This window comes from Capricornis sumatraensis, chromosome 2, assembly GCF_032405125.1.
Source record: "Capricornis sumatraensis isolate serow.1 chromosome 2, serow.2, whole genome shotgun sequence".
Taxonomy (NCBI): domain Eukaryota; kingdom Metazoa; phylum Chordata; class Mammalia; order Artiodactyla; family Bovidae; genus Capricornis; species Capricornis sumatraensis.
Genome location: NC_091070.1, coordinates 159,808,114 through 159,827,374, shown reverse-complemented (window position 1 = coordinate 159,827,374; position 19,261 = coordinate 159,808,114). Strand labels below are relative to the sequence as shown.

The following is a 19,261-nucleotide window of genomic DNA, read 5'->3' as shown; positions in this document are numbered from 1 at the left end:
AAAAATTATAGGATTACTCTTCCTTCTCTATAGCCACTGGAAACCACTCTTTAAAACATCATTAAATAAAGCACATAGAGTGCTTATTTTTTAATTCTGAAATTTCCAGAGCTTATAACTTTCTAAATTATCTTCTACACCTTTCACCCTAGGTATATAGATTCTGATCATTTAAAAACCACAAACGCTTATGGAAGTATTAATGTGATTAAAGCTTCATTTGAAACAAGTAGATCATTTGTAAGGACTTCCTTTTACCACTGACTTGAATCATTTTATTCTTTCTCAATCTGTGACAAGCCCAATTAGTCATGGCATGTGGCAGCAGATAAACAGGTTTGTTTTTCTCTGATCAGAAACAGTTCTCAAATTAGAGTGAGGCAAACAGCAGACAGAATCTGGTTCAGACATTTGCTAAGTACATATTATATGCCAAGCACTACTGGTCAATGTTCGTATCTGCTACGACTGCTTAGGCAGCCCTGGATGGGAAGTAAGTTCTTTAAAGACATTCTTTATCTCTACTAGAGATGATCATGTTTAACTTAGTCCTTACGAAAGAAGAACGATAGTCAAACCATTTCAAGTATAATCACAGATTAAGTCAAAATTTTCCGTGAAATAACTCAAGGAAAAGTATACATAACCTTGTGGTTTAGGTAAGATACTTCATTACCCAATTACTAAATATACTACTACATAATCAAACATGCCAAAACAAACCTGTCTAAATCACTGTAAGGTTCTTCAAGAAATATGCTCCCTTAAAAGTCTAATTATCATCAAAGTAACATATACAACACTGAAAATGTTCTGCTTTTACAGTGATCACGTGGTCAGAAACCAAACCACAGAGCAGTAAAAACCTAGTGATTTCTTCTTATATAAATTCAAAGATAATTTCAAATGCATTATTAGTTCTATAGGTCCAAATACCAAGTAATCAATAAGGCAAAAATGAGATTAAATTATAATGTCTTCAGCCTAGAAATTAGATTTTTAATGTGAATTGCTTTTTTCAAACAGTAACTCGTGTGTTCATTTAGTCAAGTAATTGTCTCACTAGATGGACAATGTCAATATTTCAGATAGTTCAGGAAGAAGCATTCAAGATACAAGTAAAGGTATGACAGAGAATAAAAGATGTGCATTTAAAGTACCCCTGTGTCTGACAAAAAGTGGCGTGCGTGTTGAGTCCAGGATGGATGGTACAGAACACTGGATGTCACAAGCTGCGCACTGACACATTAAGCCAGATAAGCCCCTAGGGGAGAGGGAGCTGGAGAAGGTTCCTGACCTCTCAGCTGAGTACGATGCAACACTATACACACAGAGGTCTGCCATACCAATCTGATACAGGATGAACAAACGGTTCTTTCTTGTTATAAAGTTAAGTGACCGTTACAGTCACCTCAAATTACAAACAACAACAAAAAATTCACTTCAACTTTATCTGCAACAACTGACAACTCACCTCATCTTTCTCATTTTTCAGTAGCTGATGCAAATTCCTATTCTTGCACTGTAACTGTCTGTCTCTTTCCTGAAGACCAATCATTTCTCTCCTGGAGGTTTCCAGTTGTTCCTAAAACATTCGTATGCAATTTTGACTAAAATTAACATTGGATTCAGAGGAACTGAATCCTTAAAAGATTAGTAAAAACAAGTTACATGCCCTAGGATTTGTTACCTAAAATTGAAGTTTAGCAGCACACAAAATATTTAAAACAATTATAAAGCTTGATACTACAGTTACAAATTTTAAATTTGGATAGCAAATTTTAATTTAAATACCAATTTTAATATAAATGCAAAAGACCTTCAAAGTGGATCCTTCAAAAGGCCCTTCACCTATTTCAGTGATATTGCCACTGAACATTTTCATAATTTCTTTTTAATACTTTTTAACACTATGACACACTCTTAAGAAAGATCCAGAAATGATTTGGAGCTAAGTCTGAAGACAGGTGACTACGCAAAGAAAAACACTCCAGGTCAGAAAAGGTGGGAATGCAGCATATCAGTCCTGCCTTGCAAACAGTAAACTCTCTCAAAACCTTTCCCTAAGGGCAATGGCAGCATTGCCAGAATCAATATGGGATTAAAATGTGTGTGTGTTAGCCACACAGTCGTGTCTGACTCTTTGTGACCCCAGAGACTGTAGCCTGCCAGGCTCCTCCATCCGTGGGATTTTCCAGGCAAGAGAACTGAAGTGAGTTGCCATCTCCTTCTTCAGGGGATCTTCTTGACCCAGGGATTGAACCTGGGCCTCCCACATTGCAGGGGGATTCTTTACCGTCTGAGCCACCAGTGAAGCCCTGGATGTTCACTTGCTATTCATTTCACACATTTCCAGAGGAACTGTACCAAAGTATGCATGAAGCTGCTAGAATATTTTTTTAATCCTCTAATATTTATAAAATATAAAAGGCACTCAAGTGATGTCACAACTAACCACAAACAACTTGTATGATCTCTGGAACAATGGACCTCAAGAAAAATTTAGGAATAAAGCTTAGATAGCTAGAAGGCTGCCAAAATTTCCTATCATGCTTAAAACTTGCTATCATGCCAGACCATCTGGCACTGGGCCAGCTGACATATCCCACACACATCAAATCAGATTCTCTCAGAGTCATTCACACTTTACATGAACTTACCATCTTCTCTGCAAATCTATTTCTTATCCCAGTGAATCATACCGCCATCATCAGTAAATTCAAATCAGAGACCTGAACAGTATCTTTAATTCATGACTCTCTTTTCCCCAAATTCAATTTTTCATAAAATTCTACTCATTCTACTTCTTGAGTTTTCCTCATGTCTCACTTTTACTCTCTTCACTGGCACTTTCTCAGTTCAAGCCCCAAACACCCCTGGACTGAGCGATTGCTAAGGACTGCTAAGAGATGACCTTTTCACCAGGCTTTCTGAGCCTTTTCCTCCATTTCTCTATCTTCTACACCTCCTCCTCTAATCTCTTCAACCAACTCCAGATGGATAGTCACATCCTTCCTTGTGTTTACATTCCTTGGTGCCTCCAGGTTTCTGCACAATGTCTTTCATACCTGGAGACAGAGTCCCAGCCTCATGTCTTACTATTCTTCATCATATATCACATAGATCAGCCCCTACCGAGCTGTTTGATGTTCACTGAAAGGAAAATACTCTTATCTCCATGCTTTTATATGGGTCATACGCTCTGCCTAGAATGGCTTTCCCAACACTAGTGAATTTTTTTTTATTAATTTATTAAATTGGAGGCTAGTTACTTTATAATATTGTAGTGGTTTTTGCCATACATTGACATGAATCAGCTATGGGTGTACACGTGTTCTCCATCCTGAACCCCCCCCTCCCACCTCCCTCCCCATCCCATCCCTCAGGGTCATCCCAGTGCACTGGCCCTGAGCACCCTGTCTCATGCATCAAACCTGGACTGGCGATCTATTTCACATATGGAAATATACATGATTCAATGCTAGTATCTCAAATCATTCCACTCTCGCCTTCTCCCCCAGAGTCCAAAAGTCTGTCCTTTACATCTGTGTCTCTTTCGCTGTCTCGCATATACGGTCATCATTACCATCTTTCTAAATTTCATATATATGCATTAATATATTGTATTGGTGCTTTTCTTTCTGACTTACTTCACTCTATATAATAGGCTCCAGTTTCATCCACCACATTAGAACTGATTCAAATGCATTCTTTTTAATAGCTGAATAATAGTCCATTGTGTATATGTACCACAGCTTTCTTATCCATTTGTCTGCTGATGGACATCTAGTTTGCTTCCATGTCCTGGCTATTATACAGTGCTGTGATGAACACTGGGGTACACATGTCTCTTTCAATTCTGGTTTCCTTGGTGTGTATGCCCAGCAGTGGGATTGCTGGGTCATATGGCAGTTCTATTTCCAGTTTTCAAAGGAATCTCCACACTGTTCTCCATTGTGGCTATACTAGTTTGCATTCCCACCAACATATGTAAGAGGGTTCCCTTTTCTCTGCACCCTCTCCAGCATTTGTTTGTAAACATTTTGATATTAGCCATTCTGACCAGCATGAGATGGTACCTCATTGTCGTTCTGACTTACATTTCTCTGATAATGAGTGATGCTGAGCATCTTTTCAAGTGTTTGTTAGCCATCTGTATGTCTCCTTTGGAGAAATGTCTGTTTAGTTCTTTGGCCCATTTTTTGATTGGGTCATTTATCTTCCTGGAATTGAGCTGCATAAGTTGCTTGTATATTTTTGAGATTAATTGTCAGTTGCTTCATTTACTATTATTTTCTCCCATTTTGAAGGCTGTCTTTTCACCTTGCTTATACTTTCTTTCATTGTACAAAAGCTTTCAAGTTTAATTAGGTCCCATTTATTTATTTTTGCTTTTATTTCCATTACTCTGGGAGCTGGGTCACAGAGGATCCTGCTGTGATTTATGTCAGAGAGCGTTTTGCCTATGTTCTCCTCTAGGAGTTTTATAGTTTCTGGTCTTACATTTAGATCTTTTATACATTTTGAGTTATTTTTGTGTATGGTGTTAGAAAGTGTTCTGGTTTCATTCTTTTACAAGTGGTTGACCAGTTTTCCCAGCACTATTTGTTAAAGAGATTGTCTTTTCTCCACTGTATATTCTTGCCTCCTTTGTCAAAGATAAGGTGTCTATAGATGCATAGCTTTATCTCTGGGCTTTCTATTTTGTTCCATTGATCTATATTTCTGTCTTTGTGCCAATACCATACCATACCATGACTGTAGCTTCGTAGCACAGTCTGAAGTCAGACAGGTTGATTCCTCCAGGTCCATTCTTTTTTCTCAAGAATGCTTTGGCTATTCAAGGTTTTTGTATTTCCATACAAATTGTGAAATTATTTGTTCTAGCTCTGTGAAAAATACCGTTGGTAGCTTGATAGGGATTACACTGAATCTATAGATTGCTTTGGGTAGTATACTCATTTCACAATATTGATTGTTCCAATCCATGAACATGGTATATTTCTCCATCTATTTGTGTCATCTTTGATTTCTTTCATCAGTGTTTTATAGTTTTATTTATATATATATATAGGTTTTTTTGTTTCTTTAGGTAGATTTATTCCTAAGTATTTTATTCTTTTCATTGTAATGGTGAATGGAATTGTTTCCTTAATTTCTCTGTTTTCTCATTGTTAGTCCATAGGAATGCAAGAGATTTTTGTGTGTTGATTTTATATCCTGCAACTTTACTATATTCATTGATTACCTCTAGTAATGCTCTGGTGGAGTCTTTTAGGGTTTTTTATGTAGAGGATCATGTCATCTGCAACAGTGAGAGTTTTACTTCTTTTCCCATCTGGATTTCTTTTATTTATTTTCCTTCTCTGATTGCTGTGGCTAAAACTTCCAAAACTATGTTGAATAGTAGTGGTGAGAACAGGCACCCTTGTCTTGTTCCTGACTATAGGGGATGCTTTCAATTTTTCACCATTGAGGATAATGTTTGCTGTGGGTTTATTATATATGGCTTTTATTATGTTGAGGTACGTTCCTTCTATTCCTGCTTTCTGGAGGGTTTTTATCATGAACGGATGTTGAATTTTGTCAAAGGCTTTCTCTGCATCTATTGAGATAATCATATGGTTTTTATCTTTCAATTTGTTAATGTGACGTATCATATTGATTAATTTGCGAATATTGAAGAATCCTTGCATCCCTAGGATAAAGCCCACTTGGTGATGATGCATGATCTTTTTAATACATTGTTGGATTCTGTTTGCTAGAAATTTGTTAAGGATTTTTGCATCTATGTTCATCAGTAACACTGGCCTGTAGTTTTCTTTTTTTGTGGCATCTCTATCTAGTTTTGGTATTAGGGTGATGGTGGCCTCATAAAATGAGTTTGGCAGTTTACCTTCCTCTGCAATTTTCTGGAAGAGTTTGAGTAGGATAGGTGTTAGCTATAGAATTCAGCTGTGAAGCCATCTGATCCTGGGCTTTTGTTTGTTGGAAGATTTTTGATCACAGTTTCGATTTCCATGCTTGTGATGGGTCTGTTAAGATTTTCTATTTCTTCCTGGTTCAGTTTTGGAAGGTTATACTTTTCTAAGAATTTGTCCATTTCTTCCAAGTTGTCCATTTTATTGGCATATAGTTGCTGTTAGTAGTCTCTTATGATCCTTTGTATTTCTGTGTTGTCTGTTGTGATTTCTCCATTTTCATTTCTAATTTTGTTGATTTGATTCTTCTCCCTTTTTTTCTTGATGAGTCTAGCTAATAGTTTGTCTATATTATTTATCTTCTCAAAGAACCAGCTTTTGGTTTTGTTGATTTTTTGTATAGTCTCCTTTGTTTCTTTTTCATTTATTTCTGCCCTAATTTTTTATTATTTCTTTCCTTCTACTAACCCTGGGGTCCTTCATGTCTTCCTTTTCTAGTTGCTTTAGGTGTAAAGTTGGGTTATTTATTCAATTTTTCTCTTGTTCCTTGAGGTAAGCTACATAGAGTTACATAGGGAAGAGAAGCGGGAGGAGGGAGATAGAGATGACCAGGAGGAGAGGGGGAGTCAAAAAGGGAGAGGCCAATCTAGCCAATACTCAGTTCCCTAAGTGTTCCCCACAGCCCAGAACACCCAGAGAGATTCACAAAGTAGAGAAGAGAAGGGGCAGGGAGGAGATAAGAGGTGACCTGGGGGAGAAAAGGGAGAGTTAAAAGGGAAGAGCAATCAAGCCAGTAACCTCATCCCTAAGTAAAAATGGGTACTGAATTTTAAGATTCTTAAAGGTACAAAATTGACAATACCAAAAAGCAAAGATTAAGAATCTAGAGTAGATGTTAGACTCTCAAAAATACAATATTAAAAATACAAAACAAAATCAATCACAAAAGTTATAAAAAATAAATATATGAAATATGCTTTAAAAACAGGGTCTTTTTTTGCAAGTTAATAGTAGGTTATAATAGTAGGTTATAAAATTAAAGGAGTAATAAAGAACTTAAAAAAATTTTTTTTAATTTTTAATTAAAGAATTATAATAGTAAAAATATATCTAGAAATTTCTCTGGAGCTGTTCAGGGCAGTGTGAGGTCAGTTCAGTTTCAGATAGTTCTTTGTTCCAGCTAATACTTCTTCTCAAGGTCTACAGGCCCATTCCAAGCTTCTTAGTCAATGCTAACTACAGGGTTTTAATCTGTTGCACCTGTCACTTCCAGAGCGGTTCCCTCTTCTTTATTTTGGTTTCCTTTGTTTCCAAGTCTCTTCAGTGTCTGATTTCCACCCTGACACAAAAGGGCGAAGGTGGTCACTTATTAAGGCCTACTTTGCTGTGGGGAGGGAGGAACACTGCACACAAATATCATTGGCATGTGTGGGGAATGCTCACAGTGTATGGACCACAGTGGGTTTGCCCCAGCTCACAGGAGCATGTGCTTTCCCGGTCTACACTGCTCAGGCTCCAGGTTGCTCTGCAGGGGAACTGTCTAAACCGGGCCCTGCATCTCCTGCACTTCACAGTCTAAGCTGCTCAGATACAGGTTCTCAGGTACTCCACAAAGCCACAGACTCGGTTGGGTATGCGTTTTGTGCCCTTTCCAGGTCTGAGCAACTCAGGCAGCCAGATGCTTGGCGTGCACTGTCCCAGGTGGGCTGTGTGTCTTAATCACCTCCCAGGTCCCAGCAGCTTGGTTTCCCAGTTACGCCGCGAGAACACTGTCTCAGGCATGCTGTGTGTCTCCTCTGGGGACCTGATCTCTGGCTGCGACCCTTCTGGCAGATGTCAACCGTCTTGGATCCCAGCAAGACTTGGGTTAGCAACTGGGAGCCTGCTCACTGGTGGAGGATGCTGGTCTCTGGGGCCGAGACTGCCCTTTGTCTTCTGGCTCTGGCTGTCACCAGCCTGCCTCTCTGCCTCGGGTGGGCGGATGGGCCAATCTGCAGCTGGCTAGCTCTCTTTTGGTATTTGCGCCATCTTTTGTTATGTGAGCAGGCCAGGCTGCACCTTAGGTTAGAGCTTTTGCAGGCAGGTTTTTTTTTTTTTCCTCTTTCTGGCTGTCCCCCAGTGTGGGTTGCTATCTCACGTTAGCTCCCTCAGATTGTCCTCGGCATTCAGGCCCGGTCTTTACCCTAAGCAATGCAGCCTGTGCCTCCCTGTCCAGCCCATGCTTGCTGGTGGCGGACACAAGCGTCTGGGCTAGTTCTCCACTGGGAGTTGCGGTTAGGCACATATTCTGTGGGGGTTTTTTTCCTTCCCTTCCCAGTTATGTTGCCCTCTGAGATTCCAAAACTCCCCACAGACCAGCCAGTGAGAGGGTTTCCTGCTATTTGGAAACTTTTCCTCCTTCACAACTCCCTCCCCAGGACAGGTCTCCACCCCTAACTCTTTTGTCTCTCTTTTTGTCTTTTATATTTTGTTCTATCTCCTTCTGAAGAGAATGGGCTGCCTTTCTGGGTGCCTGGTGTCCTCTGCCAGCATTCAGAAGTTGTCTTGTGCAAGTTGCTCAGCATTCAAATGATCTTTTGATGAATTTGTGTGGGAGAAAGTGGTCTCCCCATCCTATTCCTCCACCATCTTAGGACCGCCTCCACTAGTGTATTTTTATTCATTCCTCAAATCTCAAATCGAGTGTTACTTCTCTCTGTAGCATTCCTTACCTCCCACACCAAGAATGAGTGAAGCAAATAATTACAGATCAACCTGTCCCTTTACAATGGACTACAATCTCCTTGCAAACAGGGACTGGGTTCTACTCATATTTGAAACCCAGTGACCACCACAAAAATACTCCATAAATTCTGCTCAACAAACTGAGTGAACAATAATCAGATCTAGAAACTTTTCTAGGATAGATCAGCAACTTCTCCCATTGTACACACATTTCTGTCCATAGCTGATCCAAAATACCTGATTTTGGCCCAGGTCAAATCCAAAATTAGAAGATTTCTTAAAAAACACTCTAGGCTTTGGGTCGTCCCAATGAATGATCATTTCTTAAAGGAAAGGTTCAACAGTCCCAGATTATCAATATTATTATGTAATTACTCACTAGCTATTTATAAGACAGTGAACCAAAGGTGCCAAGATAAAGTTTTAATGCAGAATTACTCCCTTCTAGGACTTAAAACTTTGGGTCTAATTCATTTAAGATCTTCCAAAAGTTTCTCTGATAGGTTGGAGGGTATCAACTATCCCCTCTATCACAGTTCCCCAATCAGCCACGGCATACAGAATGTACAAAAACCTAGTATTATTATAATAGAGAAAATATACTGTTATATACGTATATGAGCTAAGATGACAACATACAGTAGTATTTGGCAATGACAGGCTGGTATGGGCAAGGGCTGCTGAGAAGCTAAAATGCTTCCCTATTATATATATTTTATATTATATACTAGAGATTCTATTATTTTCCAATAGAGCTTAGAGATTCAAAATGCTGAGCAGGTTGTTGCTGTTATCTATTCTTGGAGTGGGGTAGAAGATACAGAAGAAAAATAAAAAAGGAAACCCATTATAGAACAATATCTTTTAAAAAATTTTGCTTTGAATTGACTATTACCTCCTTTATAATATACAATCATAAGTCCCTACCAGACTGTGATTTGAATACCTTCTTTCCTCTCAATAAATGAGAAATTCATTTATTAAATAAATGAATAATACTTTTTTTTGAAAAAAAAGGAATACATCTGTTCCTTTAAAAGGAAAGAATGAACAAAGTAGAGCCAGCAATAGATGTTCTATAGTTCAAGGTAGCAGGTCAATGTAAAAAATATTTCTTTTGTTCTGAGAAATTAGCAGGTCTCTGAAAGCATTCTTCTCTGGTCCTCTCTAGAGTCCCAGGGACTTCTAAGACTTAGTAGTTATCTGGTCTGCTTTCATTATTGAGCTTCAGCACCTGTGGCACAGATCACCTCAAGAAAATTATTCTTGAAATAAACTGATGCAGTATCTCACAGTAAAATTATTTTAAATTAAGCATTTACTTTATTAAGCAAGACTGGATAGGGTGGGGGAAGGTCCTCATTCTATTTTCCTCAGATGTAAGTATTTCCTGAACTAACTTTTCAAAGATTCAGCAAGACACCAAACAGTTCATAAAATCATTGCCTTCGACATTGATATCAGGAAGCGGCACAGTTGATCTGTACAAACTATGCTCACTTTCACTCAGCAATTTAAAAAAATCCTAAAACTTAAAAAAAAAAACCACTAAAATTTGTTTGATAAAGTCCAATGAAAATTTATAGTATCAAACTACATAACAATGGCATTGAAATACATACTGAAATGTAATTTCTACCTTAAGTTTTGCATAGCAGTTCTGTAGATGGTCCATATCGCTTCCCAGTTTCAAATTCTGTGTTTCCACATTTTCCTGAGCTAGAAGGTTCTTCCGCTGAAGTACAAGTAGCTCATTCATGCAATTTAAAACAGCAACTATATTTAATTCTCTCTTTGTCTCTTTACCTTTGGATTCTTCATATAATGAAGGAAAACCGAAAGTAGTCAATTCCTAGTAGGAGAAAATGTTTTCCTAAAAGTTGGTTACTGACAACTTAGTAAATAACAAAAGACAGAAATCTCTTCTGAGAAAGAAAACTATCCTAAGATACTTAAGAGAATAGTACCTATGCCAAAGGACAAAGAATTAAGAGACCTGGGCTCTTTCAGCCTCTGCTCTACAATTACCTGTGATCTGGAATAGGCACTTAGGTTTCTACATGTAAAATAAGGGTAAGGCTCCCCCTGGCAGAGCTCCTGGAGTGATGAGGGAGCTGACCGGCTCCAGACAAAAGCATTCAGCTGGTATCTAGACTAGATGGTCACCAAGGTTCTCTGCAAATCTTATATAAGTTTCGGGCCAATATGTAACATATGTGTGCTTAACAAGTTTACCACTCTTATGTACTACTGTATAACATGATTTCTGTTATTTATTGTATCTTACCAAAAAAAAGTTACCTGATCAAGATATGAGATACTTTGCTCAATATTCTCTTCTGTGCAGAAGGCACTAAAATAACTGTGCACATTTTTTGATAAAGGTATTGAAGAACATAGCACTTGCTGTGAGTATAAACTTGATGGAGACATCTTTGTTTCTGAGGTATATTGATAGATAGTTTTGCTTTCTGAAAGAATCAATAAAATGCATTTACATAAATAATTTGCAAAAGTGCATGCAAAGCTAATAACATGATCTTCATTACCAAAGACTGTGAACTACAGAAACACAGTTTTTCCAAGTTAAGGCAAAGCTGGTTTTTGTATGAAACCTATACAATATTTTCCAAAAAATATACAATAAAGTGGTGCTCTTAGAAGGCATGTTAAGTTGCAATATTCTATCTTAAAAATTAACAGTACTTTAGATTTATAAAACTGCTAGGCAAAACCTACTTGTCTATGCACTCAAACTTTATGTGATTAAAGGAATAAATCAGAGAAATATACTGAGGTAGCCAATGAATTTATTTCAAATGCAGAAAAATCTCCTCCTCAAGTAATCAACTATTCAGCCAAAGCACTTAACCCTACTAATAAGGCACAATTCTTAGCTCTCCCTGATGATTTTACTAAAGAAAGATGAAAATTATATATTTTACTCCTATTTATGTCTCTCTCTAGGTACATCTTCAATATTTCTGGCAGTTATAGTGTCACTGAAAATTAACATTTGCAATTACTGTTCTAGCTTACAACTATTCTAAACTCTGTTACCTGAAGACAGACCTGGATCTGTAACAGTCATCCAATCTCCCATAGCAATCACCAGAGCCAGGATACCTGAGGAACCAATTCAGCAGTGACACATTCAGCCCAGCTGCTGTCAGGCTTCTATGTAGGCATTTCCTTAGAAAACAAATCACAGAATAAGAGCATCGAATTAAACATATGAAGGCAAATATAAAGTCAATGTGTCAGAGATAGTCATACGTACTTCAAACCAGGATTCTGTATTACTCTCATGTACTATCATATAGAATACAGTAAAGCACAATAATAAAAATTGTGTGTGTGTGTGTGTGTGTAAGTTCAGTTCAGTTCAGTCACTCAGTTGTGTCCAACTCTTTGCGACCCCATGGACTGCAGCACACCAGGCCTCTCTGTCCATTAGCAACTCCTGGAGTTTACCCAAACTTGTGTCCATTGAGTCGGTGATGCCATCCAACTATCTCATCCTCTGTCGTCCCCTTCTCCTGCCACCTTCAATCTTTCCCAGCATCAGGGTCTTTTCAAATGAGTCAGTTCTTTGCATCAGGTGTCCAAAGTATTGGAGTTTCAGCTTTAGCATCATGATTTTCTTTAGGATGGACTGGTTGGATCTCCTTGAAGTCCAAGAGACTCTTAAGAGTCTTCTCCAATACCACAATTCAAGATTCTAGCTTGTGCTTCATCCAGCCCAGCATTTCACATGATGTACTCTGCATGTAAGTTAAATAAGCAAGGTGACAATATACACCCTTGACGTACTCCTTTCCCGATTTGGAACCAGACTGTTGTTCCATGTCTAGTTCTAACTGTTGCTTCCTGACCTCCATACAGATTTCTCAAGAGGCAGGTCAGGTGGTCTGGTAGGAATGGCAAACCACTTCAGTATTCTTGCCTTGAGAACCCCATGAACAGTATTAACAGTGTGTGTGTAAGGATCAAGGTTAAAAGGCTTCTCAAGTTATAGTAAGGTATTCACATTACTTCACATATACAAAGTACATGATCTGACTCACAATATAAATCTAAGGTACAGAATTGTACTAGAATATTGGAGTGGGTTACCATTTCCTACTCCAAGGGATCTTCCCAACGTGGGGATCAAACCCGTGTCTCTTGCATCTCCCGCGCTGGCAGGCGGGTTCTTTACCACTGAGCCACCTGGAAAGCCCTAATAAATATTTCCAAATTGTATCCTTTAAAGTAAAATTCCTACTTTACTTTACTTTTTTGAAAAGAAAAAAATTTCTTGGCCAGCATTCCCATTTGTTTGTTTGAAGTTTTTACTAACTAAATTAGCAAAACTTTTAATTAGTGTTGGCATGGATGCAGTGAAATGAATACTGCCATACACTGCTCTCCAGAAAGATTAGATCAATTTATACTGCTGCTGCTGCTGCTAAGTCGCTTCAGTCATGTCTGACTCTGTGCAACCCCACAGACGGCAGCCCACCAGGCTTCCCCATCCCTGGGATTCTCCAGGCAAGAACACTGGAGTGGGTTGCCATCTCCTTCTCCAATGCGTGAAAATGAGAAGTGAAAGTGAAGTTGCTCAGTCCTGTCTGTAGCAATTCAACAATATGTATCAAAGTCTTAATAATGAAAATATATTTTGATCCAGAAATTCCACTGTTAAAACTTAATCCTAATAAAATAACATCTTCCACAAAGATTCACCTACATATTGTTCCTTATAATATGAAAAAGACAGAAATCACTTATATGTTCTACAACAGGAGATTGGTTATATAATACATTTATATACTGGAACACTGTGCATCCTTTAAACACAATCATTCAGAATTAGAGTGGCTAACAAATACACAAAAGGCAAGAAAGGTATATGAATCAAGTAGACTAAGTCTATGAAACACATAAACTTTTTCGTCTACCATTCATACTTCTATTTTTCTATAGAGATAACAGAAGTAGTAAATATTTCTCCACCATGAAAAATTCAAGTGAAATTATAAATGGCAACTGGAAATTGATTTCAAGGTCAGGGACAGGAGGAGAGAGGTGAAGACGGGAGGCAAACTGGAGAACACACGTCAATACTTTGGACAGCTGCTTCCCAGCCACAATAAACTGGCCAGATGAGAAAGCAACTCCTATGTTGGTACATCATTTCGAGAGATGTTGAGATGCTGGATTTCTCTGTGAAATCTCCAAATAATATTAGCAGCTAATTACAAACATGAATTATCCAAGCTACCCTGTGCAAAGGCGGAATGGCTAGAAGGGGGAGATCAGAGCACCACACATTTTGATCTGAGAGGTGGTTACTTAGGTACACATATCAGTACAATTCGTCAAGCTGTACACTTAAGACCTGTGCACTTGACTGAATAGAAGTTATACCTCAAACACCACCATGTTTTAATAAGCCAAATAAAATGTGTCTTTAGGCCAGATCTGGACTATAGCTGGAGAGTTTATCATACCACTTCTCTTTTGAATATGAAAGATGTGGGAGAATATTCACAATATGATGTTAAAGTGAGACGAAATCTTTCACTCATTCAGTAAAATTTTAACTGTGCTACTACATGCTAGCATGCTTTTCCAGGCATAGGGAAAGCCCTGCTCTCAGGAAGTCCACATTCTGGTGGGGTAGAAATAGATCAGAAGTAAGCAATAAATTACAGTAACATCACACTCATTGTGATGAGAATAAGGAAAATAAAACACTAATGAGAGAATGAAGGGGGTGGGGGGAATATCTGGATCAGTCAAGGACAGCTGCACTGAGATGCTGATGTCTGAACTGAGACCTAAATGATACGGAATCATCAACCACAAAATATAGCCAATGACCAGAGAAGCCCAGGTGGAGAAAACAGCACATAAAAAACCCAGGATGGAAAGAACCTGGTACATATGAAAACCTTAAAAACAGCCAGTACACCTGAAGCACAGTAACAGAGGTACAAAGCTGGATTTCCTCTAAACAGCAATGAAAAGCAATGTGATCCCCTTTAGGCTTTAAAAAATATCATTACGACCACTCTGCCCTATGAGATTACAGGGGGCAACAGTGGGCACTGAAGAAATCAAGCTACTACAATAATTCAGGCAAGAAGACCAGAGTTACAGTATGTCTCTTCAGTGAAAGCAGAGACACATGGATAAATTAAGGATGTGTCCTGGAGACAGAACCTTCAGGATTTATAGATGGATTGGAACAAGGTCAAAAGAGAGACAACAATTCCTAGATCACACAGCAACAGAAAATATATACTCGTGCAAATCACTATATGTGATTTGCATACATATTATGCAATTCACAGTTATGTGATATCACATATCACAATTACGTGATAAAATGCCACATATTATACACATAACATATTATGATGTCATACACATAAACATAGAAGGTTTTCTAGGCTAGCACTTATCTTTTGCTATTTTGCTACTTATGCGTTTTGGGAAGAACACCTTGAACTGACCTTAAATGGGTGTCTTTAGCAACAGGAAGAACAGGGTAAGAGTTGAATCTGCACTTAGAAAAATTATCTCACTTTTGGTTTTCAGAAATAGTAGCTATAAGCAAAACAGAATCCAAGAGACAATAAACCCAACAATTCTAACCTGACTTTGGTTTGGGTAAGTTACTTTAACTTCTCCAAGCCCTAGTTTCCTCACGGGTAAATTGCCATTATCTTCTAAGGATTGAGATAATGCACATAAAATATTTATTTAGCAACTGCCTGGCATATGGGACACATGTAATTAATATCAGTTGTTATCATCATCATCCCAACATGGATCTGATTGGTATAAATGACAGGATTCTAAAATGCATTGCTGCTCTAAGACTTCAACATAAATCCTCAGAAGACCTGAGACACATCACTAGAAAACCTACCACTGGCTCTAAGTGCCTTTTCTCCTCATACAGAAAGATTATTAAACACCAAGATATGTCTAATACAATTCGTTGTTGTTCAGTCATAACTCGTGTCTGACTCTGCAATCCCACAGACTACAGCACACTAGGCTTAAACCTCCACTATCTCCCAGAGTTTCCTCAGGTTCATGCCCATTGAGTCAATGATCTGCTACATATCCACACTTTAAAACTGTAACTTAAGTGAGTTACTCTTAAGTGTGTGTTTAGCTCTCCAATGTCTATAGGTTTCAACAGTAAATTGTTCCCTGTCCTGCTAAAAACATAGTTGCAAATATTCAGGTCTAGTTAAATATCCAAAGTGAAAACCAAAACTACTCTTCTGTTCAATGAGGTACCAAATTATACACACTGAGGCTTGTGATAAAATGTCACCTAGCCAGTCTTTTCAAGAATAAGCAAACTATGCTATACGTGTCTCCTGAGAAACCTGTATGAGGGTCAAAAAGCAACAGAATCAGACATGGAACAACTGAATGGTTCAAAATTGGGAAAGGAGTACGTCAAGGCTGTATGTTATCAACCTGCTTAGTTAAATTATATGCAGAGTGAGTTCAGTTCAGTCACTCAGTCATGTCCGACTCTTTAGGACTCCATGGACTGCAGCACACCAGGCTACCCTATCAATCACCAATTTCTAGAGCTTACTCAAACTCACGTCCATCAAGTCGGTGATGCCATCCAACTATCTCATCCTCCATCGCCCCACTCTCCTCCCACCTTCAATCTTCCCCAGCATCAGGGTCTTTTCCAATGGTCGGTTCTTCCCATCAGGTGGCCAAAGTATTGGAGTTTCAACTTCACCATCAGTCCTTCCAATGAATATTCAGGACTGATTTCCTTTAGGATGGACTGGTTGAATCTCTTTGCAGTCCAAGGGACTCTCAGAAGTCTTCTCCAAAACCATAGTTCAAAAGCATCAATTCTTCAGTGCTCACCTTTCTTTATAGTCCAACTCTCACATCCATACATGACTACTGGAAAAACCAGAGATTTGACTAGATGGACCTTTATTGGTAAAGTAATGTCTCTGCTTTTTAATATGCTGTCTAGGTTGGTCATAGCTTTTCTTCTAAGGAGCAAGCATCTTTTAATTTCATGGCTGCAGTCACCATCTGCAGTGATTTTGGAGCAAAAAAAAAAAAAGTCTGTTACGGTTTTCAGTTTCCCCACCTATTGGCCATGCAGTGAAGTTTTCTGAATGTTGAGTTTTAAGCCAACTTCTTCACTCTTCTCTTTCACTTTCACCAAGAGCCTCTTTAGTTCTTCTTTGCTTTTTGCCATAAGGGTGGTGTCATCTGCATATCTGAGGTTATTGATATTTTTCCCAGAGTGTGCTTCATCCAGCCCGGCATTTCGCATGATGTACTCTGCATGTAAGTTAAATTAGCAGGGTGTCAATATACAGCCTTGACATACTCCTTTCCCAATATGAAACCAGTCCATTTCTCCATGTACAGTTCTATTACTTCTTGACCTGCACACAGATTTCTCAGGAGGCAGGGAAGATGGTCTGGTATTCCCATCTCTTGAAGAATTTTCCAGTTTGTTGTGATCCACACAGTCAAAGGCTTTGGAATAGTCAATAAAGATGTTTTTCTGGAACTCTCTTGCTTTTTCAATGAACCAGTGGATGTTGGCAATTTGATCTCTGGTTCCTCTGCCTCTTCTAAATCCAGCTTGAACATCTGGAAGTTCATGGTTCATGTACTGCTGAAGCCTAGCTTAGAGATTCTGAGCATTACTTCGCTAACATGTGAGATGAGTGCAACTGTGCGGTAGTTTGAACATTCTTCGCCATTGCCTTTCTTTGGGATTGGAATGAAAACTGACCTTTTCCAGTCCTGTGGCCACTGCTGAGTTTTCCACATTTGCTGGCATATAGAGTGCAGCCCTTTCACAGCATCATCTTTTAGGATTTGAAAGATCTCAACTGGAATTCCATCACCTCCACTAGCTTTGTTCATAGTGATGCTTCCTAAGGCCCACTTGACTTCACATTCCAGGATGTCTGCACTGGGTGAGTGATCACACCACTGTGGTTATCTGGGTCATGAAGATCTTTTTTTGTACAGTTCTTCTGTGTATTCTTGCCACCTCTTCTTAATATCTTCTGCTTCCGTTAGGTCCATCCCATTTCTGTCCTTTATTATGCTCATCTTTGCATGAAATGTTTCCTTGGTATCTCTAAGTTTCTTGAAGAGATCTTTAGTCTTTCCCATTCTATTGTTTTCCTCTATTTCTTTGCATGGATCACTGAGGAAGGCCTTCTTATCTCTCCTTACTATTCTTTGGAACTCTGCATTCAAATGGGTATATCTTTCCTTTTCTCCCTTGCCTTTAGCCTCTCTTCTTTTCTAAGCTATTTGTAAGGACTCCTCAGACCACCATTTGCCTTTTTGCATTTCTTTTTCTTGGGGATGGTCTTGATCACTGCCTCCTGTACAATGTCATGAACCTCCATCCATACAGTTCAGGCACTCTATCAGACCTAATCCCTTGATTTTATTTGTCACTTCAGCTGTATAATCATAAGGGATTTGATTTAGGCCATACTTGAATGGTCTAGTGGTTTTCCCTACTTTCTTTCATTTCAGTCTGAATTTGGCAATAAGGAGTTCATGATCTGAGCCACAGTCAGCTCCTGGTCTTGTTTTTGCTGACTGTATACAGCTTCCCCATCTTTGGCTGCAAAGAATATAATCAATCTGATTTCAGTGTTGACCATCTAGTGATGTCCATGTATAGAGTCTTCTCTTGTGTTGTTGGAAGGGAGGTTTGCTATGACCAGTGCATTCTTTTGGCAAAATTCTGTTAGCCTTTGCCCTGCTTCATTCTATACTCCAAGGCCAAATTTGCCTGTTACTCCAGGTATTTCTTGACTTCCTACTTTGCATTCCAGTCTCCCATAATGCAAAGGACATCTTTTTTTGGTGTTAGTTCTAGAAGGTCTTATAGGTCATAGCACAATTCAACTTCAGCTTCTTTAGGATTACTCATTGGGGCATAGACTTGAATTACTGTGATACTGAATGGTTTGCCTTGGAAATGAACAGAGATCATTCTGTCGTTTTTCAGATTGCATCCAAGTATTGTATTTCAGATTCTTTTGTTAACTATGATGGCTACTCCATTTCATCTAAGGGATTCTTACCCACAGTAGTAGATATAATGGTCATCTGAGTTAAATTCACCCATTGCAGTCCATTTTAGTTCACTGATTCCGAAAATGTTGATGTTCACTCTTGCCATCTCCTGTTTGACCACTTCCAATTTGCCTTGATCCATGGACCTAACATTCCACATTCCTATGCAATATTGCTCTTTACAGCACTGGACTTTACTTCCATCACCAGTCACATCCACAACTGGGTGTTGTTTTTGCTTTGGCTCCATCTTTTCATTCTCCAGTAGCATACTGGGCACCTACCAACCTGTGGAGTACATCTTTCAGTGTCCTATCTTTTTGCCTTTTCATACTGTTCATGGGGTTCTCAAGACAAGAATACTAAAGTTGTTTGCCATTCCCTTCTCCAGTGGACCACATTTTGTCAGAATTCTCCACCATGACCCATCTATCTTGGGTGGCCCTACAAGGCATGGCTCATGGTTTTACTGAACTAGAGAAGGCTGTGGTCCAATTAATCAGTTT

General features: G+C 38.7%; 1 protein-coding gene across 1 annotated transcript in view; it reads right to left on the bottom strand.

The window, feature by feature from the left end:
* Positions 1-11,748, bottom strand: part of SSX2IP (SSX family member 2 interacting protein) — a 30,872-nt gene extending 19,124 nt beyond the window's left edge. Inside the window, exons 1-4 of the mRNA XM_068965630.1 lie at positions 11,706-11,748; positions 10,947-11,116; positions 10,285-10,497; positions 1,475-1,585 (exon numbers count right to left, since the gene is read on the bottom strand). Of these exons, the coding sequence (XP_068821731.1) occupies positions 1,475-1,585; positions 10,285-10,497; positions 10,947-11,116; positions 11,706-11,748 (537 nt within the window). The remainder of the gene's footprint in view (positions 1-1,474; positions 1,586-10,284; positions 10,498-10,946; positions 11,117-11,705) is intronic.
* Between the last annotated feature and the right edge of the window lie 7,513 nt (positions 11,749-19,261).